General features: G+C 40.0%; 1 protein-coding gene across 1 annotated transcript; it reads right to left on the bottom strand.

Moving 5' to 3' along the window:
* Nucleotides 1-1,012: 1,012 nt before the first annotated feature.
* On the bottom strand, nt 1,013-22,590 carry LOC100374798 (ribosome-releasing factor 2, mitochondrial-like). The gene is made up of 18 exons (XM_006823328.3): nt 22,452-22,590; nt 21,370-21,463; nt 20,983-21,120; nt 20,416-20,541; nt 19,934-20,022; nt 19,664-19,813; nt 18,984-19,169; nt 17,874-17,954; nt 17,210-17,358; nt 16,455-16,595; nt 16,208-16,307; nt 15,137-15,389; nt 9,034-9,110; nt 8,006-8,144; nt 7,397-7,579; nt 3,001-3,167; nt 1,851-1,982; nt 1,013-1,189 (listed from the first exon to the last, which is right to left on the bottom strand). Exons 1-18 carry the CDS (start codon nt 22,476-22,478, stop codon nt 1,064-1,066), a joined length of 2,358 nt encoding a protein of 785 aa, XP_006823391.1. The 5' UTR covers nt 22,479-22,590; the 3' UTR covers nt 1,013-1,063.
* Nucleotides 22,591-23,543: the final 953 nt, after the last annotated feature.

The raw sequence follows: 23,543 nt of genomic DNA, 5'->3' as shown, positions 1-23,543 counted from the left end.
CAAAGCAGGTGCAGTTTTTCATGGTCAGGTTGGACATAATCACATGATATACTCTAAACATCCCTTTTTAACCAAAATCTGCTTTACTTTCATTAAAAAATAAAAAACACTGCTACAGTGTTATATAAAAAAAAAATGTTTTTGCATATTTGTAAAATTGTGACACCAATGAATTTGAATGTATAGAAGAAATGTACATATGTTTGCATGTCCCCTCAGGCACATCATAGTTTATTTAAATGGTTAAAATTCAAATGAAAGTATGATATAATTAATATACAATTATAGTATGTGTTGCGTGCAGGTATCAACAGCTTCTTGTGCTTGTCACAGGGTTGAAGGACATGGTATCAGATGCTGACTGTAACTTTGGGTGTTAAGCTGAATTACTGATTAACTTCTCTCACCATAACAAACCATTCAAAATGCATGCAACAACTGTCACCTCATTTGTATAAATGTAAAACAGTTCTATAATAGTCCCAAAAACGATCATGATGGTTAGATATATATTTGAGATGTGTTTATTTGTGTCTTTTCAATAAAACAACCAAGAATCCTTTAGAGATTGCTGGTCATCATAGTCCAGTGTGTTCAAATGTGTAAATAAACAACACATTTGCAGAATTTGATATGTCAACATACAAGCTGCTCTCTGATTGGTCAGAATGTTAGGTGTTAGGGTTGGGTAGCCAATCAGGCACAGTGTTGTAAATAGCTTTGCATTGACTTGACACATATGGGACCCTTATCGAACACACACACACACACACACGCACACACACAGCTGTGATGACCAACTTTCAAATGATGATTGTACAGTGAATTTCATAAAGGCATGAATGTTTTTGATATAATTGACCAATTACAATGTATTTATTCATGCATGGCAGGGAAGAAAATTTGCGAAAACGTGTGGGTAATAATAATTACCAAATTGTTTCTATAATCAATGAAAATATTCATGCCTCCATGAAATTCATTGTAGTAATGAACAAACAAACAAACAAACTATATAAATATAATATAATCTCAAGCAGATGATCCAGCGTCAACAATTACGTTAAAATCCACCTAATTTGTTGACTACTTTAAGCTGTTCTTGTGTGGACATCAGTTCGTAATGAGACAAATGAAGCGAACATGTCGCTGTCCCCGATGTCAAGGTTCGCAGAGCAGTAGTGTAGCCCTGAAAGGAAGAAGACATCATTTCATTTCAAGTGTTTGTGAATTGGTTCTACGTTTGATAGTCAGGTTTGGGATGGTGATCAGGGCTGGAGCACAGTGTGGATGAGAGGAATGACATGTATAGAAACAGAAACAAAAAGTTTAGAATATCGTCACAATTTTTAGCAATAAAGATTATTAGACTAATTTTTAAAAATATTTATAAGGTTAGTCTCAAGTTTTGTTTATGAAAAGACTCCCTAAATTGGTGAAAACTATTACAATTTGTTTTCCCCATCAACTTAGGGAGTCATTTTAATAACCAAACCATATACAAGATAAATAGTTGTGTTATGAGGAGTGGTGCATTGTATTTTTTTTCAAAAATATGCAAATTACAACTAGAGTCTATAATTGATGCTGCATGTACAATCATGCCGCAATAGAACATATTGCAGCAATACCAGAAACTTGGCAGTCGTCATACCACACGTTTGCGATTTGACCCATACACACAAAATTCAAACATGTACATGTGTATGGCATGATGGCAGCCACAGATCAATACATTGTTGCCCAATCCTGACTCACGAATTGGAGTTGTGAACATTGAAAACCCCATTTCACAATCCCTGATAGAGCTAAAAGAACAGAAATGAGAAACCAAATTTACATTTACTCACCATCATTTTAGCTAGGGGTGTCTGTGCAATGACCAATCGGCTGTCTAATCTATTTTGTACGTCCTGTACATGTGCTCGCCTCTTTGATAGATCACCTAGTACAGAGTGAAGTCTTTCCTCATCAGTAGTTACCTGTACACAAGAACAGTTTGTTTACAGCAAATGCTCACAAGTTATACAAAATATATTGATTCACCAATGAATGCCATATTTTTTCTGTCAAGCATCATTTTGCAAACATTTTTGTATTTATCTATAATTTCAACATAAATTTTCGACCAAGTTTATATCATTTCAAATAACGCTCGGAATTTTGGAAAAAATATGGAAGATTTAGTGAGAGGTGACAAAGGCTGACAGACTTATTATTAAGAACGAAAAAAAAAAATATATCTTTTTGTCTCAAAACTGTTATAACATTTGGCCTTTTTTATGCAGTACAAACGATTTTGTTGAAAAAAAATTCTGAAACATGCACATGTGTGCCTTTTCAGAACTATTTTCACGTTTCAAAATAAAATCGTATTTCTCAGAATTTCACAATAATAGAGGACGACCATAGACCAAAACGCAATTCTAAATTATAGTGGATTGTGGGATTGTTAGTTCAGATATATGGTCTATGAGTACTAATCTTATAACTAACGTTAATTACATGAATAAATATTTATTTTCGCCATACGTACCTGGACAAAATTTTGAGATAAGACAAAACATTTTTACCAGAGCAACCATATTAAATTGCTTTAAAATTTGCGTGGGTGTTTTTGTCACATTTTTGTGCGAAAAGTAGTTCAGTGACGATTCTTTCTAGTGAGCATCAGCTTTAACTCTTATCTGGTCAAGTCGATGTTAAAGTACATGAGACTGGCAGGATGAGGAATAAATCCATATTGTAAAAGTGAAAAAAAAATCATGCAATATGTTTCAACAGTAGCCAACTAACTTATTTTATTACACATTCATATTTATTGGGGGAAAATAAGAATCTATGCATTGTCAAACTGTACACAATGATTTCTCACAATGTAATCCAATCTTATCTTTGTAAAAAAAAAAGGTTGTTTTGAAGCAATTTAGTAAGCAATATCAACAAAGTGAATTTTGTACACATGGTACTTATATGACATGTACAATGGTCGTATATTACCTCAAGGTACATCATGGGTTCCAGTAGTCGAGTTCCATGTGACTGTAGTGCTTTATGCAAACATTGTGATGCACAAGCTGATACCATAGCTGAGGACGTCCCGGCTGCTACGTCAAGGCTATGAAGTTCAACATCAATATCAAGTACGGGAAAACCAACCAGTGGGCCTGAAAACAATCAAAAACATGTGCAGTTTTTTTTTTTCAAGTGCACCAGTAAAGCAAGATTTCCCTTGAAAAATCTCCAGTGATGTAAGTAGCTAGGTAAGAAACACCATTCACACTGGTGTTCACAGTGTCAATGTTAATTTACCGGTAATATGCATTAATTATATACCATATATATAAAATATGTTTTTGAAATGCAGTCCCTCACTCCCTTGGCTATTTTCGCTGATTTTTCGTTGCCAGAGCGATTCATGTCCCAAATTTTGGTTCTCCGGGCGTCTCTAATAAATACCCTATCTGCTGGACTGAATTAGCTATGAAAATTTCATAGAAGATTGGTCGAAAATCGGTCATTTTTGGCCTCAACATTTATTTGCTCGGAAACGCAAGGGCGATAAGGCTTGATTTTTAAGAATGCAGATCGCACAGTTTTTATTGTTTCGAGTCTGTTGTGTGTCTAGAAACATAACAACTTTGTTTTTTGGTGAATAAAGAATTTTGATATGCAAATCGAACAATTTTAATTTTTATTGTAAGGTCTCCCATATAAATAGTCTTCTACTCCCCAGAATTTGACAATGGTACTAGGCCAGAATTGACTTTCTGTTCAGCGCTTCTTTGATTGTAGCAATGTTTACGCCACTGTACGACATCTTCGCTTGCCAAGGTCTAAGTTTATTCGGCCAAGCCTCTAAACAGACCTTGGCAGAACGACCATCATATGCGAATTCTAACAGCGCCCCCAGTAGTCAGTTGCGGCTAATCATTGTCCAATCAGTTTGCATGTTACAAATCCCTCTTTGGCATTTCATTTTGAACAAAATGGCGGTGCCCATGAATCGTGATATTTGTGATGATAAAATTGCAAAAGTTTCCGGTGTTGGTGCCCTCAAGCCTCATCAGGTACAGGCAATTGACGCAGTTTTGTGTGGGAAGGATGTCTTCATAGCGACAAAAACAGGAAGTGGAATTTTGTTTTATAATTTGGTACGTCCAAGCTGATTGGGCGCCTTGTTTCGAGGCGCGCCCAATAAGATCTCACTGCTTAAGATACGCAATTAGACTATGCAATCCCGCACGGTATCGTGTAGAGGCTTATAGGTCGAAGACACGGGACCATGCGATTCGAACGATGCTGTACGAAAATATGCACCCTCGCGAATTTGACTTGAACATTCACTTGAGCATTTTAGGATAGTGGGAATAGAAGCAAATGGTCATATTTTGTATATACCACTCAGACACTGACAACAAGTAAACAGGCCGGGACATAGTCAACATGGGACTCTGAAGGCCCCGGAGAAAGCGTCATCTTACAACATTAATGAACAAAATTTACATTACAATCGCGCCATTACAATCTCATGCTTCCGAACAATCTGATATTTATGCTGGATAACAAAGTATACAAGTACTGTCTTCGATATACTGGAAAATGGAAATAACATACCTATTTAACCGTTGTTGATTTTTGTACAAAATTCCAAGAACACAAAACAAATAACTGACAACAATCGACAAAACAAAAACACTACACAGTCACTGTCACCAGTAAGAAAAAGATACTGTGGAACTCATTGCAAATGTAAATACAAAATAAATGTCAGTGAATACAATATTTATTAATTTGCAGCCTCCATGGACAAGTTCACAGCCTCTAATATTGCAAAACCGTTAGTTGTGAACTGAACTTTAAATCTCATAAGGATTTCCACATGAAGTAACACAGATAGAAAAAAATGAAATATTTTTTTCAAGGCTATATACTAAATTTTTGGGGGTATTTTTGTGAGTGTACATGTATGCATTAAAATTATCAAAACTTAAAATGTAATCATAGGACAAATGTAAAGTAAATAAAATTATCGAGTGATTTTGGATTTGTTGGAAAATTAGCCAAAATGCTGTGTGACATGGTCTAATTGGTGGTGGGAATTGCCAAGCCAGTTTATAAAACAAGCCGGTAGGCTGGTTGGCGATCCGCTCTGCTCAAAAACAAGCAACATCATGTTTTTGCCATGGTAGGACATGAACATGAAGCTAACTTGGGTTGATAACTAAAACCGGGCCCCATATACGAAGATCGCAAAAAAATGTTCAGTCTTTAGAAGTCACTTTATTTTATTGCTAGGACATATTCTACTGTTAAATTGATTATTTCCAACCGTTTTCCGATAGTATTTTCTAGATTGAAGGCATCATTTACAGTTCATTCATAGTTCAAAGTTGCGTTGGGATTACGTTGATACAGTGTAACAATGTTGGCGCCAGTGATCTCTTACCAGTGTGCAACGAAGCCAAAATAAAAAAAAACATGATCATATGAACACTGCTATTACAAGACTGGTAGGAGTAATAAATTTGGGGCGAAAGTATTCAAAAATCTGTTTTTGGCTGTTGCCATGGCAGCGGTGAGCGAGAATTTTTTTTTCAATTAGTGATGGTACGACTTGCCTGTCAAGTATAAACAAAATCAGTCAAGCAAAAAAAAACACAGAACAGTTAAAAGCCGTTGCTGATGAAAAGTTACCCCAACTTTGAGGTCAAGTTTCTTGGTAATGAAAATAGACATAAAACAACCAGTAAATGTATGCCCAAACTCAGGCTGAGTAATCCTAGAATTGTAGGGTGAGACACATTTGGCGCGAAGGTATTCTAAAAAATCAGTTTTTTGGCTGTTGCCATGGAAACGATGGACCAGAATTTGTTTTCAGATTTTACAACCTAACTAGAGTGAAGATGTGACTTGCCTGCCAAGTTTGAACCAAATCGACCCAGCCAAAAAAATCACAGAAGAGTCAAATTTCTCGGTAATGAAATAAGATCAATATCAAAAATTCAAATAGTAACTTTGTGCCCACACTCAAGCTGAGTAGAATGAGCTATGTCTGAGGAGTTTTATTCTAAATTTGTAGGAGGAGATACATTTGGCACGAAGCTATCAACATAGCGGAGCTGTTCATATTACTGATTGTCGTCGTCGTCATGAACGTTACAATTTCAACTTCTTCAAAACCGCATGTCAGACTGTTTTCAAATTTGATATGCAAGTACCTTGGATGGTTCTTTCTCAGATTTGTTCATTTCGTGATGATATCTTTAATTCTCTAATTTTGGACAATATTTTTGTAATTATTGATAAAAAGTGATATTTTTGACTTCTTGTTAAAAACCACAAGTCCAATTATTTTGATATTACATATATAGATACTACATGTTGACCTTTCTCAGATTTGTTCATTTCATGATAATATCTTCAATTCTCTAATTTTGGTGAATACTTTTGTCATTTTTGGTAAAAAGTGATATTTTCGACTTCTTGTTGAAAACTGTAAGTCTGATTGCTTTGTTATTATACATATAGGTACCTCAGGTAAACCTCTCTCATATTTGTTCATTTTGTGATGATATCTTCAATTATCTAATTTTGATAAATATTTTGCATTTTTGGTAAAAAGTAATATTTTTGAATTTTTGTTGAAAACAGCAAGTCCCATTGCTTTGGTACTATACATTGTACATATTGTTCATTTTCTAATGATATCTTCAGTTCTTTAATTGAAATGTGCCTTGCTAACAGCGGAGCTATCTCAGCCGAGAGGCTGCTTGTTTGGCTGTTATTATGGCAACGGTGGACCAAATTTTTTTTAAGATTTTACCTAATAACTAGGGTGATGGTGTGACCTGCCTGCCAAGTTTGAGGGAAATAGGCCAAGCCAACAAAATCACAGAAGAATTAATACATGAAAACACTTGAAATCACACACACAGACACACAAAATTGATTTCAAGGGCAATCCTAGCGGAGTGGATCGCAAATAGTGAACAAAAATGTTCGTAAATATTACTGACCGCAAAAGACGCTCATCGCGAAGTGTCTTGTTCAATAAAAAAATATGTTTATTTTAGAGAGATTTGCTCTATTTTTTTGTTGTATACTTTTAATATGATTTATTTTGACAGAGACACACCTCTGTCGTTTATATAAGTGCTACTAATAAAGGCAGTGTTGAATTCTATATGACGACAATTACACAACAGAGTTCATTTTGATATCACATAATCTGTGAATCATAAGAAATTATACCACAGGAATTATTTGCTCTGACAACCACCAGTTCCATAAGGCATTTTCGTGTATCACTTGCCCTGGGTACAAATTGAAAATACCCCTGTCTGCACTGCTTTAATCATACTGTTCCCACAATGCATTTCCATGTACCACTTACCCTGAGTACAAGCAGACAATACCCCAGTCTGCACTGCTTCGATCATTTCACTACCATAGCTTTGTTCCGGATGATCCAATGATACCATAACATGTTCCAGAACACCAGATCCAGGATTTGGGCTTACTTTCAAGGTCACTGTAACATTGTGGTGCTTGCTACCAATTGTTCTGTCCAAAGTGACTGTCAACAGGAAAAGCGATTTTCCATGTTCATACAGAATATTGAAAAGTAAACACCAGTTTAGCTTTCCTATCATTATCTCTATGTTATTCTGAATAAATGCTATAGAAATGCTTTCTAGTATCCAAAAGATAACTTCAAATTTATACTTGACAAAAATGCCACAAAATGGCCACTGATCAGCCATGGATCATTACAAAATTCATGCATTTGGAAGCCATGTGATCTGATGGTCAAGTTTGAATGAAATTATCCCCAGGAAATTACACTATAAATACATGTAGGAAATTACAGTGGACAGACGATGACATAGAAGGAATGTTAGTTTTCTTACAATGTCCATACAGGAACTAGGAATGCCATCAATCACCCCTCCTTTCACTTCTACAATCCCCACACCATAATGTTGCAACCCTAAACACTCACTCTGTTCCTCTGAAGGCTTTGTAATTGTTTCTCTGTAAGACACCTGTAGAGGGCCTAGTTCTGCCTCAATGCCATACTCGTTCTGGATTCTGTCACGGATTATATCCAGGTGCAACTCCCCCATGCCAAGTAGCACTGTCTGTAAAAACACATATTGTTTAACAGTTGACCATGAGAGAAACTACGAGAGAAGGAAAGCGCAAATTACCTTATTCCTTCATTGACTTTTGAGTTTCATTTTTATTTTTCACATACATTGTATATTATGCTGTAATTTTATAAATAATTATTTTTTTCAATAAAAATTTTAAATTTTACAATTCTCCCTTAACTTTCTTATGACTAACCCCTTACAGTCCTACACATTAGAATTTCTTTTTAGGAGCATGCTGACCCCAAGATATTTTAACTTAGGGACCCAACTGTTCCTTGAAAATAACAACTTGTTTGGTTACAAATAGCAGAACATATTTCGAAACATAATAATTCATGACAGACTTGTATGTACATGACATGTATGTACACTGCAGTTCTCACAAAAATTAGTCTCGGACTTTAACATGGTTAGTGATGATTTTAGTGGATGCACCCACCTTTTCAGAAACCATGAGTGTACACTGTAGTTTATGTACGCTGGGTTTGTTGGCAATAATGTAATAAAGGAATGAATTTTTCAAAGTAGGAAAACATGAAAAAATATCTATCCATCCCTTTTTGAAATATATAGAAAGCAGCCCATGGTGTTTGTAAAAGTGCAATTATGCGTAAGTAGAGAATCATAGGATAAATGAAATAGAACCTCACAGCTGTACAGCCACACTCATCTTTCTGGATTGGCCGCCAGGTTAGATTTGAAAAACCACAACATTTTGTTAGGGTGGCACTGATTGGCTGTCAACATAGAATATGCAAGAATTCAACCATTCACAGGTCACATTTTAAGAAAGGGTATGCAAAAACAATGCACAGACATTTAAATTGAACATAACTTATCAAACTAGTAAAAACAGAATGAGAAATTAAACTACCTGCCCAGTATCTTCATCCGTTCTAGTTTGCAGACTCGGGTCCTCTCGCATCAGACATAACAAGGCATTGTCTAGTTCTGAAAAAAAACAAAAAAAATTTAAACAATTAATGATTTTTATGATAAAATTAGGGGAGGGTTCCCCGAACCCGCCTATTCACATAGTTCATACCCACCATAGACTCCGGTCAGTCAAAATGACTATTTTGAACTGTAGGCATTAATCAGCGATTCTGCTGGTGACGGAGAGAGAGAATCCAGGTCAGGGGAAGCCCCATGACCTCAAGATTCTTTTACCCCTTACGTCACAAACCCATGTGACCGAGGCCACCTGGCAGCGCCACAGGTTGCCGTCCATCACTCTGGTTCCTTTCTCTCCGCCTCTAGGACTTAGACCAATGTGACGGAAAGAGTTGGGAGGTTGGGGGGGGGGGGGACCCGGAGTCTATGGTTGGTATGAACTATGTGAATAGGCGGGTTCGGAGAACCCTTGCCTAAATTCACTACGTTCAATTACCCACCATGGACTCCAGTCAGTCAAAATGACTATTTTGAACTGTAGGCAGAGTCAGACACTGATAGGTGGCGGGTTTTTCCGAGCAAACAGAAAAAAAAGGAGAATGATGAATAACTTTTCCCCATTCCGGGATGAAAACAAACCCAAAAACCTAAGTTAAGACCCAAGAAGGGTGGTGTCTTACCTTGCCTATGCTGTCCCCGAAGCAAGAAGCCAATGCTACTGTGGTGACAGGGTTCGGTGTGCCCGAGAAAGCTAGACCGAAGCCGAATTTGGGGGTGATAAGCTTGAAGTAGGACCGAAACAGTTCGCATGAGGGCGTAGATCGACAGAAGCGAAACCTGGGAGCTTCCAGGAAGTGCTAGTGAAACAGACAATCTGCCCGCAAGAATGGCGAGACTGACTTATCGCCCATGCGCAGAGGCTCCTGCGGTCGTTCGGGCTGGGTCAGCAAACAAGGCCTGACCCGCTACGACAAGGCCTAAACTGAAGAGACCCTGCTCAATAGATTGGGTGTCTCTTAGGTAGTAGTTGATGAAGACGTTCTGCCCTCAGAATGTATTTGAGGGGGGCACCTGACGCTAGCGCTAGTGAGTTAGCAATCGCACAGACCTCATGTTCTCGTACTTGGTGTCTCTTCAAGGTCTGTGTTGAGGAGGATAGTGTATTATAGACCTCCAGTACAGTCGCAGTAATCCACCTGGAGATGGAAGTCGGGGAAGCCGGCTTATCCTGTTTGCCAGGGCCGTAACACAAAAACATATGTTTGCTTCCCCGTCTGGAAAACCTGGTACGGTTCTCGTAGCAACTCAGCACTCGGACCGGGCAGAGAAGCAATTCCTCCTGATCTGCCGGACCGACAATATTTGCCAGCCGGGGGATGACGATCGGTTGAGGATCATGTCCTGGGATTTAGTTCTTGGCGAGAAACCAGATTCGTGTCTTTAGTACAACTTGATCGTCCATAAAAGCGGCACAACCGTCCGCAAAGGACAGTGCGCCTAGCTCTGATCGGTGCCTACCTGAGGCGCGGGCCAGTAGGAAGACTATTTTCCACGTCAAAACTTTGAGTGGAGCTGATTGGAGAGGCTCAAAGGGCGGTCTGCTTAGAGCAGACAACACAGCCGACGAGTCCCAGTTGGGCGGCTCCCTTGTATGGGGTCTTGGCGTCTGGAAAGCAGTAAATAGTCTCCTAATAATAGGACAATCGGCTAGTCTTGTTCCCGTACGTTCTGAGTGGTGGGGGACAAGACCGACCTGTAGCCAATGCTCGCTGCATAGGACAAACCCACTTCGTCAAACATGTGGACGAAGGAGCCTGCTACCTGGCCAATAGAGGGATGGTATGGATCAATCTCCCTTCCGCTACAACAATCAGTGTATGCTTGCAGCCTAGAAATGTAGGCCGTGGAATCCCTGTTTGCCCTGGCCAGGACGTTGGCAGCCCGCTCAGATAAGGCTTTCGTATGTGCGGGTCTACTGAGAGCCTCTATGCGTGTAAGTGATACCTGCTGGGCTCGTTGGTAGTGTGTCGTCTGGTTGGGACGGCAGGTCCGGTAAGTCCGGAAGCACTGCTGGCGCTTCGACTAGCATTTCCAACAGAAGTGGAAACTAGGCCTTGCTTGGCCAATTGGGTGCAACCCATGATAATATGCGGGTGTGCACCTGTCGAAGTTTTCTCCGGTGCCCGGTAAACTAGCGGGAAGGGAGGAAAGGCGTACACAACTAAGTGGGTCCACGGGGCTAGCAAAGCAACCCTGGCCCAGGCTCCTGAAGTCAGCAGGAGTGTTACGTACATCGAGAGCTTGGCGTTCCGGGGTGCGGCAAAACGGCCCAACCTTGGACCGTCCCACGGTCGAAACAGCCTGGAGGCTACCCACTGGGGTATCAGCCACTCCGTGTTCAGGAGACGGAGCCGCCCTGAAAGGGCGTCGCCAGACTGTTCCTCACCCCTGGAAGGTGGTGTGCGGTTAGCTCCACATTTTATTCCAGGCACCAAAGGAGGATTTTGCTCCGCTAGGACTGACAACGATGGGGAATGTGTCCCCCCTCCTTCTTGAAGGAGACCACCGCTGCGTTGCCTGTGCGGGGCAGGACTCAGTGGTCTCGAACTACGGGTAGAAAGCGTGGTAGTGCTAGGTACACTGCTCTCAGTTCGAGCAGGTTGATATGGTAGTCCCGAAATTAATGCGGGGGCCATATCCGTGGGCTTGTTGGCCCAATAGATGCGCTCCCCAACCCTGAAGGGAGGTATCTGTTACCAGAGTCATACCTGCGGCGAGCGAGCCCAAGGGGCTCCCCTGTTCGAGGTTGGCCAGTGACGACCACCAGGGCAGGGCTTCCTTCACTTGGTCCGAGATCGAAACCCGCCTATCTAGTTCCCATAGGAGAGCTCGGCATTATAACAAGCGTTATAACGGGCGGCTGCGTAGTGCGGCCTGGGGAACGACCCTTCAAACCGAGGTCATCATTTCGATGATCTGCATTAGTTCACGGAGGGACACCGAGGGAACGCTGACTAGGCATTCGGCTAGGATGCTTAGCGCTAAGCAATACGTTTGAAATAGCTAAGCCAAGCTTACCTCTGTGTCAAAACTCCATGCCCAGGGACACTAACTGCGCGTTGGGTCGAGGTGGGACTTGTCGATTTACTAACAAGCCCAACTGGTGAAGTAAATCCTGTGTTAGCCTGACGCGTTTGGCTATTACCCCTTGCCCGGGTTGTTGGTAACCAGAAGTCTGGGTACGGATTGAGGTGTACCGACATCTGGTGAAGTAGGAGCACTACCTGTTTCATCACTCTGGTGAACAGGTAGGGCGCTGTGCCTAACCCGAACGAGGGGGCACCCGAAATTCGAATACTTGGCCCAGCTGGGCTATTCGAAGGAGATGGCAACTCGCTGGGTGCATCGGTACGTGTAGGTAGGCCCCGCTTAAGTCTAGCGGGGCTAGCCAGTCAAAAGGGTGGATGGAGAGAAGAACCCTGAATGGTGTCTCCATGTGGAACCGATCGAGGAGCATGTACTGATTCAGTCTGCCTAGGTCCAAAACTGGACGCCAGCCACTTGTAGATTTGGTACTACGAACACATTTGGGTAGAAGCCTGGCCTTAGTTCCGGCTGATGTACCCTGTGTATGGCGTCTTTCCCCAGCAAACTGCTACTTCCTGACTGATTGCTTCCGCCTTGCGGGAGTCCCTGGCAGTGCCCAACAGGGGAGACACTAACGGGGGGAAATGGAGATTTCAGCGGTATCCCGTAAACGGATGTCACCACCTGGAAAGGTCCAGGGATCGGTAACCGCCGTCTCCAAACCGGACTACACCGGCGCAATCTGTGTACGACAGGGATATGTGGCCATGTGTTCGGCAGTTGCGAGAGGGGGTGCTCCCTTCCCCCATGAGGTGAGTTCTCCAAGGCCTGAAGTAGTCACTAAGTTGTGACCTGGCCATTCACCGAGCACGTGCCTGCTCCCCCCCCCCCCCCCACCCCACCGGTTGCAGAGGTGAGCGTCAAACATGCCTCCACTGCTGCCGGGTAGACGTCCGCCCAGAGAGGGTGAGGAGCCACCACCTGGCTCTTACTTCCCTGGGGGCGTGCCACTACCCTTCCCTCCCATGGAAGGGTATAAGCGCTTGCCTCCTGGCTGACTCTGGCTAGCGGACGACGCCCTAGGGTGTTTTCTGTGCTTGGGGTGCCCTCCGCTTGCCCATGGCAGGACCAACTGGCTAGCGGATTCGATCTGAACCCTCTGATTCATTGCACCCTGAAGCTCCGAGACTGTACCCACCATTCCCTGAACAAAGAGGGTGGAGGATGTCCAGTCTGCATCACTGAGGTGGGGACGTACCCCGGCTCAGCTTGTCGGCGAAAACACATGCGTATAAGGCCGCGTCTCGTAGCATGGTAGTGTCCCTGCCCAAGAGAGCCAGGCGACACTAGGGGGTGTCGCATGTAGATGTGCGGTGGCCCACCAGTAAAAATGTCGCCTGGTCTAGGAGGCTGGTGCGTTTTGCCTCCAAGGTCTCCAGAGTGCTGGTCACGCATAATAATGTGCTCAAGAAACTCTGCCCTCAGAGCTGGAAGGGTCGTCTTCAATTGGCAAAAACACCCATGGAACACGGCTATCCCCCTTTGCCTGGTTTGCCAAATTCGTGGTACCGGGGTCTGGGGAAGGAGCCTTGGAATCCGGTTGGGGGCGTTTTGGTCTCATCCCACGCTATGGGGTCTGATCCCGAAACCACACCGACCGGGTAGCGTTTGGTCCAGTGAGAAGTGTTGCCTAATGTTATCCCCCACCCGGGGGCCTTAAGCATTACATCCTCCGCGGCTGACCAACGCCGCCCATCAACACCGTTTGCGTGCTCTGCGCCCCACTCCGCACTCAGGCGGACAGGGAGAGACGTGCCGACGGGGTTGCTTTGGATCCCGACGCCCGTGATCCCATAAGCGTTGAAGCAACCTTAGGTGGTCACTTTAGGATCAAGGGTGGGGGTATATACATCGTATCACTCGGATCGATGATACTCCGCCTCACTCCAAAAGCATGGCTCACCGAGTCATACAGATGGAAGACTCTGAGGGACCGCCCGGAGTACCGGCTGTATCCGACGCGAGCGAACTGCGTCTCCTTGCACTTTAAATATGTGAGAGGGAGCGTGTTCGACTGTGTGTCTCATGACAGGGTCTGTTCCCTCTCGGGACGCTCGTGGGTCTGTAAAAAAGGAGTCAAAACCCACAGCGGAGACCGGACACAAGGATAAATTCGTTACTGTTGTACCGTTACCGCATGACGAACCCTAGCTGGCTGAAAGTGGGGTTGGTCAACGTGTGCCCTACCCTGGAACCCCTGCCCCGAGATCAGAGACTTGGCTGCCAGCAAAATAGTGGGAGAGCCGTGACTGGGAACAGGGGTTCCCCGGAAGAGACGTGTTTGAATGCAAACATGCTTTTGTGTCTCTTCCAGCTTGCCCACCGAGGGGACACAGTGGAGACAGCTCGCTCCGACTGCGTCTGATCTACCCGGCCTGCCAGGGATGCAATTGGGATGCCAGGGATGACCTTGCTGTGACGCGGTCAGTCTCAGTGATTTTGATGGCTCTGAATAAAAATCTCAGGCCTCAGAACTCCAGTGAAAAAAACACGCTTTCACGCAAAAAACCCCAAAACCCGCACGTAGCTATGACAAAGTATCTCGGATGCGGGTTTTATGATGGTAAATTCTGAATATAACCACTGCACGGTCTACTCGAAACACGAGGAGACCGGAAAGAAAACGGCAGCGAGCCCTGGTGCTGTCATTACATCTATATTTTGCTAAATACATTGAAAATAAAAGACGACATGCATGAGGGAAACGAATTACAGTTGTAAAAGGTGCCCCCATGAAAACCAACTGGTTATGTAGTGGCGCCGGATTTTAATTTCTTTGTTGTGAAAAATACTACACACAAAGGGGAAAACAACAGTTCAAAATAGTCATTTTGACTGACCGGAGTCTATGGTGGGTAATTGAACGTAGTGAATAAGACAATTTTGTATCTGTGTCCGAACGTCAACAATCTCTATATTTTAATATTTCTCCCTACCTTTTTGTTGCGAGATAGATGGTGCTTCAATTGTACAAAAGAAAACAGGTTCTGGTACCTCCAAACCGGCTAATACGGGAACATCGCTGGATAGTTCTTTATGTTTACGTTTGTGTTTATTATGTTTATGTTTTCTCATCTCTTTTACTTCTTTGGCATCAAGTTTCCCTTCTTCTTTCAGCTGTCTCTGTCTGGCTCGCTTTGCAGCTTCCAGCACAGATTTTGAGCTGACAATGGTGTCTCCTGTGATAGTCTAGTGTAGAATCAAAAGTTAGTGTTTTATACTCACTTCCAGCCCCAATCCAATTGTATATGCCCCCTCTAGATAAACATAGATGTTCATAGGATGAGCATATACAATTTAGTCCTGGAGTGTAGTGTTAAAGTTAGTGTTAGGGCTGCGGAATACAAAAGGTACACCTTCCCAGTCTATAGATTTGTTAAGCTGATTATAAGCAAATAGGCACACCCCTAGTTTGTGAAGAAATTGCAGTAGGAAAGTTTGGTTGCAAAATATAGTTCCAAGTGTTGTCTGTAGCTGGCCAGAAATAAATGTTTAAATATGATGTATACATTGCATCAGATCCACATTGGACAAGAAGTTTGCGATGACTAGCACCTGTCAAAGTTAAATATAAGCCAGCCATAAAAAATAAACATTACTTTTTGGAGAAGGTTTAGACAAAAATTACTTGAATTATCAAGGCCACAAGTAGGAGTTAACTACAACAACAATGAAGATGATGATGATGGCAACAACAGAAATGGTAAGCTCTATACCTCACAACTTTATTATCATTATGAGCAAGGTAAAAATGGCGATTGATTATGAATATACAACATTCAATGTAGTCTAACTATGGAGCATATTTATATAATGAGTCACCACACATAAAAACACATGTACTTGCATCCATTAATTTCTGACCATAGCACATCAAAGTGACAAAACAGTGTCACAGTTAACAACGCAGACAGACATCAAAGCGGACAGATGAAAAGACAGAAATCAATCTATACTTATTTATCAACTTTGTTGGAAAGAGAACTTTCAAAACTCAATTCACATACCTCTTTAAATCCCATAACAACAGCAATATTACCAGACGTTATTAATGGAACTTCTTTGAAATCATCAGCGTACGCCATTAACAACCTGGTAACAGGCTCCCTGGAAATGATAATAAGTTACAGTTGTACTTATCATTTTTGATATTTAACATGTCATATCATGGCATGATTAAACAATTATATCATGAAAACCTTTTTTTTATTTTGTTGATTCATTTTGAATCCATAGCAAAAAAATGTAACATACATGACATCTCTATTTGCATTATATAACTTAGCTCCTGATTTGATACTACCAGAGTAGATTCTTAAAAAAGTCAACGCTCCTCGATGCCTATCTGTGATTGTCTTAAAGGCCAGCGCACACAGTTCTTTACCGTAGTATTGCCTGCGAAGAGAAAGATACATTGAATATTTAAATCACTGTCCGATAGGGAATCTTTCTTTACATGAAATGAAGCGATAATGATCATACGTGTGTCAGGTCACGTATGAATGGACACAAAATAAGATTGCTGAAAACAGAATTAAACACATCATGTGGTATAGCATTAAACAGCTCACTACAATAGGTGTCTCTGAGTCTAAAATTGATGACTCCCCAAAAAAGGGAACTTTTCTGGGCTTACACACAATACAACACACCTTTCAGAAAAGTTACACTCTCCAGCAATATAATAATGCTTAGATAACTTTTGAGAATTTCGGCAAGGGAAATTTTATTTAGCAATCATCAAGAGAGAGACTCAATGTGACCTTTGCAAAATAACCCCCCCCCCCCCAACAAATGCTTTCAAACTATCTTGAAAATTTTAAAATTAAATTTAATTATTTCAACATTCAGAATATCGCGAATATTACAAGAACAATATTTTCAATAGCAGGTGAATATGTAGATTAACATTATGCTGAGAACAGCCTTTGTTTCACTTATCAACATCGCTAGGCAACGCAACTAATTTTAATGGATAATAAACAGTGTTACATGTATGGTATACTTACACAAATTCATGCGTACACTCGTTTGGTGATGGTAAATACAGATTAATGGCGTCCATAAGTGGTTGTACGGCTTTATTCTTCAATGCACTGCCACATAATAACGGCACAGCTTTTAGATTCAGAGTGGCTCTCCTGACAGCGCTGTAAATCTGCATCAATAAAAATGGAGGAGATTTCTCATCATGTCTAGCTGCATTTACAAATGTTGCTATCATCATACTAAACTTTTCATTTCTAGGAAAATTCCAGTTAATATAAACAGCTGTTCAGTTATTGACCAAAAAGTAAATCAGACAGCCATTTTGAATCAAATTTTTACAGTCATTGAAATGAAAAACAAATTTACATACATATGTCTTATCTGTGTACTACCCTAGAATAATATCAGTCAAAGGATGTACAAAAATTGACATGGAATAGATATAAGTCCCTATTTCGAACTACGTCTGGCTGGGACAAAAATAAGATTTAACACACATGTGTGATTTTCCTAAGAATCATTATGAGACAGCTACTGAGCATGCCCGAATAATTAATTACAAGACTGGGTCAAAGGTCACAACAATACAGCAGTAAAACACTGCATCGTGGAATTCTATAAAAAGTAGATTCATCACATCAAGATAAGTAATAATCCAATATACTACTACTGTATTTAACTTACCTCTTCAGTAGAAATATTGCTAACATCTTCGTCAACAGCATTCAACACCAACTCTGCCATCTTGTCGTCCAAATCACCTAGCTGGTGCAAAAAACCATTATGGTTTGTCAACATTTTGCATTCAAAGTCACAGAATGTTGAATGTAGCGAAACGATATTGCATTAAATGTTGACTTAACAACAACATTGACTATGATATATCTTGCCACTTCATTATCATTATGGGACAAGGTAAAAATAATGTCTCGTAGATATAAACTATGACAGAAGTTACATGTACAAGCACACTATCCCATAATGCATTGCCATCTCATCAACGATTAACAGGCCTCAGCTGATCAATTGCAGACCTTGTTACGCACTTACTACGAACTAATTTTTTTGTGAATGAAGACCTGTTTTAGCAGCACACTCAAACAAGAAAACAGATAATTCATTCCATTCCAACAGACTTTATAAAACTTATGGAAAACCACAAAATACAATTATACAAATACAAATTATGAGAGTCAGTGCACTATTCTTGGAAAACATCATCGTAAATAATGCTTAACTTCATGCTCATGTACATTCAAGACAAAAAACAAAAATGTAAAAATTCGAACAGAAAAATTAATATAAGACACATTTAAGACTTTCTAATATCACACCAGATTCATGTACTGTAAAATCTGTATTAAAAGCCGCGGCTTCTATTAAAATGGTACAATGCAACAGAGGAAATGCGGCTTCTATTAGAGTATCTACACATATGCAACCTGGTGAATTTTTGGGTCTCGATTGTTCAAAAAGAATGGGTGCGGCTTCTCTATTGGGGATGTGGCTTTTAATACAGATTTTACGGTACTATCAAATTTGAGACAGCAGCAGCCCTGTCACTGTTGCATCCATCTTGTCATTGCCGTGGCAACCCCGTCATCGCTATAGCCAGTTTTGCTGTTGCAGCCCTGTCACTGCTGCAACACTGTCATTGCTGCAACAATGCTACCATTGCTGTAGCTACCCTGCCACTACTGTAGCAGCCCCTCACTACTGCAGCAGCCCTGTCACTACTCCAACAGCCCTGTCACCACTGCAGCAACACTGTCAATTAGCCAATCATTTACTCACCTGTTCAATAAGATTCTCTCTCATATTTAAAGCATTGTCATAGAGATCTTTGTCCAGACTCTTGTCCAATGCTCTTCTTTCAAACTTTGATCCATCATCGCTGTGATCTTTCGAGCTCCATGTGAGGGTTTCCATAGTGATCAGATCAACAACTCCGGAAAATGTGTTATGTTGACCAAGTGGGATCTAGATCATTGATTTGAGAAAGTTTAACATTATACAGTAAATCCAGTATCTGGCATTGTTTTTAATGTCCATATTTAGGGACTATATAGTTGCCATATACAGTTTGTTATACTGCACTCAATTGTATCTGTTATTAAACTCAGGGACACAAGCTACATACCAGGCACCCAAGGCAGAGTCACAACAGCACAGCAGTGAAAGACTGGAATCAAGTCAAGGGAATATAGGGAAATCTCAGAGTCATCGTTTTCAGAGAACATAATCAAGTATCCAGTCATTTATTTACATTTTGTCATTTATGTAACTCGTCACTCCACAAAATATCAAAAATGTCTTCAAATTTTTTTATATTTTTTTTTACCTTAACCATGCTCAGAACATTTGGCACAACTTAAATATAAAACAACTTAAAAGATTTAGAACAGTATTGATTCTGATGTAGTAAATATGTTTTGAAATCATTACAAAATAAATGTCTGAAAATAGTTGGTTACCTGTAGTAATAGAGGCACGACTTTTAACTTCTCTTCAATGGAGTTGACAGAATACTCAAAATCAGCACCAAACTTATCCATTTTATTTAAATAAGCTATCCGTGGTATTCTGTAATGGTCAGCTTGCCTCCAGACTGTCAGACTCTGGGCCTGAAATAATGAAAAATATGTCATCAAAACATCCTTTGACAACTGAGAGACGTCCACATGTCAGCAACAGTTTGTGATGGTTGGTCAATATCTACTGAAACCTACATACATGTACATTACCTGGACTCCCTTAGATGCATCAAATACAGCTACAGCACCATCTAATACCCTCAATGAACGCTCCACCTCTACAGTGAAATCAACATGACCTGCACAGAAAAGTGAGATATAACACTGATAAATTACTTTGAATTTTTTTCTCTGAAAATTCAACACGCTAATTGTAAGCATAACTCCAAAGCAAACAAACACCACTGCACTTGTTCATTACTGAGAGTACCAGTAATTATTAAGACAAAATGGATTAGTCCACAGAAACACATGTTAAAATGGATGAAACTTGAAATACATGCAATGACATACCATAGCCCAAGATCTAATAGACTATTCAAGAGATATGAGATTTGAAAACGATTAGCGCAGAGACAAGAAGACGAAATGGATTATTCAGGAGACCAATGAGATGAAATGAATTATCTCAGAAACAAAACAGTTGAAAAGGATTATTCCAGAGACAAATGAGATGAAATTAATTAACTTACCTGGAGTATCAACTAAATTAATTCTATTATTATTCCAATGAAATGTAATAGCAGCAGATGTTATGGTAATACCACGGTTTCTTTCTTGTGCCATATAATCCATGACGGTGTCACCTGAATCTACGTCTAAAATTAAATTAACATTACATGTATGTAAAGTATTTAGGAATGTCACACCTATTCACCTAGATTTCTCACCCATCAATGTTGGTCAGTCTGAAAAAATTATTTTGGAAATTTTGATGCTTTTTTTGTTAAATGCTGAATTCGACAAAAATCATTGCAAAAAAGATTAATTGAATTTAATATTTGAAGAATGAATGATAAACAAAATAAAAAAAATTGCCACTTGTTATATGTGCAGTGTGGCATCGTAAACATAATCATTATAAAAAGTCACAACTAATTGTGAAGTGAAAAATGATACCATATTTGTTCTATGAGAAGCACATCTTCAATAGAACAGGTTTTTTTTTTAGAGTGGGATGAATGCATACAAACCATGCGAGCGGATGATGCATCTGTGTGCAAGCTTTCAATAGATAAAATTACATTACACAGCTATACCTCCAAGATGTCTACTGAAACCAGAGTAGTACAACATTCTTTCCGTCGTTGTAGTCTTGCCAGCATCTATATGTGCCATTATGCCAATGTTTCTCGTTTTGTTTGTCTCTATTGGTACATCTGCTACCTTGGGTTTCCCTGCGAAGAACATTCATTAAGAACATGCACTATTTATTTTCTTTTAAACAGTCAATTGCCACATGTAGTGCATTCGGTTTTAATGCAAATATCTGACATAATTATAGTATCAACTCTCATCACAGTACATTTTTTTGTGTATATGTGACCGGAAAACATGATATTTTGAATTCACAACTTCACTAGACAGTATCATAAATGGGTGTTTATACCAGGTCAGTACTGAGGACAGAGAGCCCTCTCACCTACCATGCTGTTTCTGCCGTTGACCAGAGTAACAACGCTTGGAAAGCAACCATAGTTTTGGGTTTCTTCTCCAGACAATCACACTTTTAAGAAAGCACTAGAATTAACAATCAGACACAAATACGATACAGTAAAAAGTAGCCATGAGTACAGTCCTGTAGGTTGGTCTCCTTCCACTGATCATTTGACCGGCCCCTCATGATGATGAAAGTCTCTCCTCCATAAATTTGTAGCTGGATGTTGAATCCCCAGTCTATACGACTTCTCAGGACTGTGGGGCCAAATGATCAACGGAAGGAGACCAACCTACAGAACTGTACTCCGGGCTAAGTAAAAGTCAGAGTTGATTGTATAAGATTAATGGTGAGGTTTGGATTTTTCTACACGTATGACTTAATCACTGAAATGAGTGTGAAGACAGCGTTCAATTTGCATTCGATTCGTGTTTGATTCACATACGATTGATATGCCATTGAAATATCCAATTATTTACGCAAATGTTGATATATAGCAATTTCTGCTAATTTAACACTATTTTTTTGCAGAAAAATTGAGATCAATTTAGTATTTTCTGTGGTTATAAATATTTTCATAGTGTTCCTTGACACGACTGCGAATGCGCAGAAGGTCAAAGGGCAATGATTACAAATAAAAACATCATCAAAGATTTTATTTGTTTTTTAAATTGATTGATGATAATTTGAGACTATATTTTTTACATATGTAAACATATTTATGCGTTTTACGTCTGTTTCTATGGCTATTTTATACTTGTTTGAGCCTACGTGACTTCCGATGTGAACGAGACTGTGGGACTAGTTGTGACCATGATTTTCTTCAAAATAAATAAGTTGATACTTATTTTCCTACACATGTTATATACTCGTATAAATGTTTGTGTAAATTATGGGTATTTCAATTTGTACGTCAATATTACGCGAATCGTACGTGAATCGGACCGTACGCTGTCCCCACACTCGTCTCACACAAGTGACTGTGATGTCAAATCCCAGATTGAAATCGCCGTCCTTCTTATTTACACATCAATCACATAAAGTATTAGACACATAATGTATAACTCTTACCCTAGTTGATATAACCCGGCACTCCATTTTCAACTATACTGCACAATACGATATGATGTGTCGTCATTCGCATGGAAGAAATCGCTACAAATCTTCAATGATGATCAAAAACATGTCACACTATGGAGGCGGCCATCTTTGAATTATCGTTTGTTGATTGATTCGTTTCTCGAGTGATAATTATTACAGTACGAGTAATAGTAATATTTATTGCATCTTTAGAATTCCAGTTCTTCTTTCAATACAGTAGCAATAAACGTATACCAAAGTATAATAATAATGAAATAATAAAGAGAAAATATTATAATGTTAAGTTTCAAAGTACAATGTAATGTGTTAAAATATGATATTTTTTTAAAGACAAACAATAAAATTTAAAACTATCAACTATCTATTCATTCTTGAAAGGCTTTGTAAATAAACTATGAAACATTCTTAATAATTTCACAAAGCCACGGGGGTTTATTCAGCTTATTCAATACAAGTATATCTACTATTTCTTTCTTTCTTTCTTTCTTTCTTTCTTTCTTTCTTTCTTTCTTTCTTTCTTTCTTTCTTTCTTTCTTTCTTTCTTTCTTTCTTTATTTATTTATTTATTTATTTATTTATTTATTTATTTATTGAATTTGGTCATGTACGGTTGGCACGCTTTTGACTATTCAACTCTGTAACTGCAATGAATGCACGAGCATGAGGTTATGTTCATGCATAACATGTCCATAGTATATGAAACTTGAATTTCGATTATAGATCAAATGTTATGGTCGGCGGAGCGTAGTCTCGGGTCACACAGATAACAAAGGGCGGGTCAGATCTCAGGCTACTATGTACATATAGCGGTCTGACATTGGATCACAGAAAGAAATAGAATACTAGTAACTCAAACCTGGAGCACCGGTCCTGGCACCGGTTACACATTTGAGGCATACGTAGGTGTTTTTTGTGTAGAACGAGCTAATACAATGAACCATCATGAGAATACCCTGCCCCTGTATTTACACATACTATCCCCTGCCACAAGTGGTTTCGTCCGTTGTCACAGATATATGTGCATCTACGAGCTCCATGCTTAGTGTAAATATTAATCGGGGT

Source organism: Saccoglossus kowalevskii, chromosome 13, assembly GCF_978046115.1.
Source record: "Saccoglossus kowalevskii chromosome 13, keSacKowa6.1, whole genome shotgun sequence".
NCBI lineage: Eukaryota > Metazoa > Hemichordata > Enteropneusta > Harrimaniidae > Saccoglossus > Saccoglossus kowalevskii.
The sequence above is the reverse complement of the archived record's forward strand: the minus strand, read 5'-3'. Positions and strand labels throughout refer to the sequence as shown.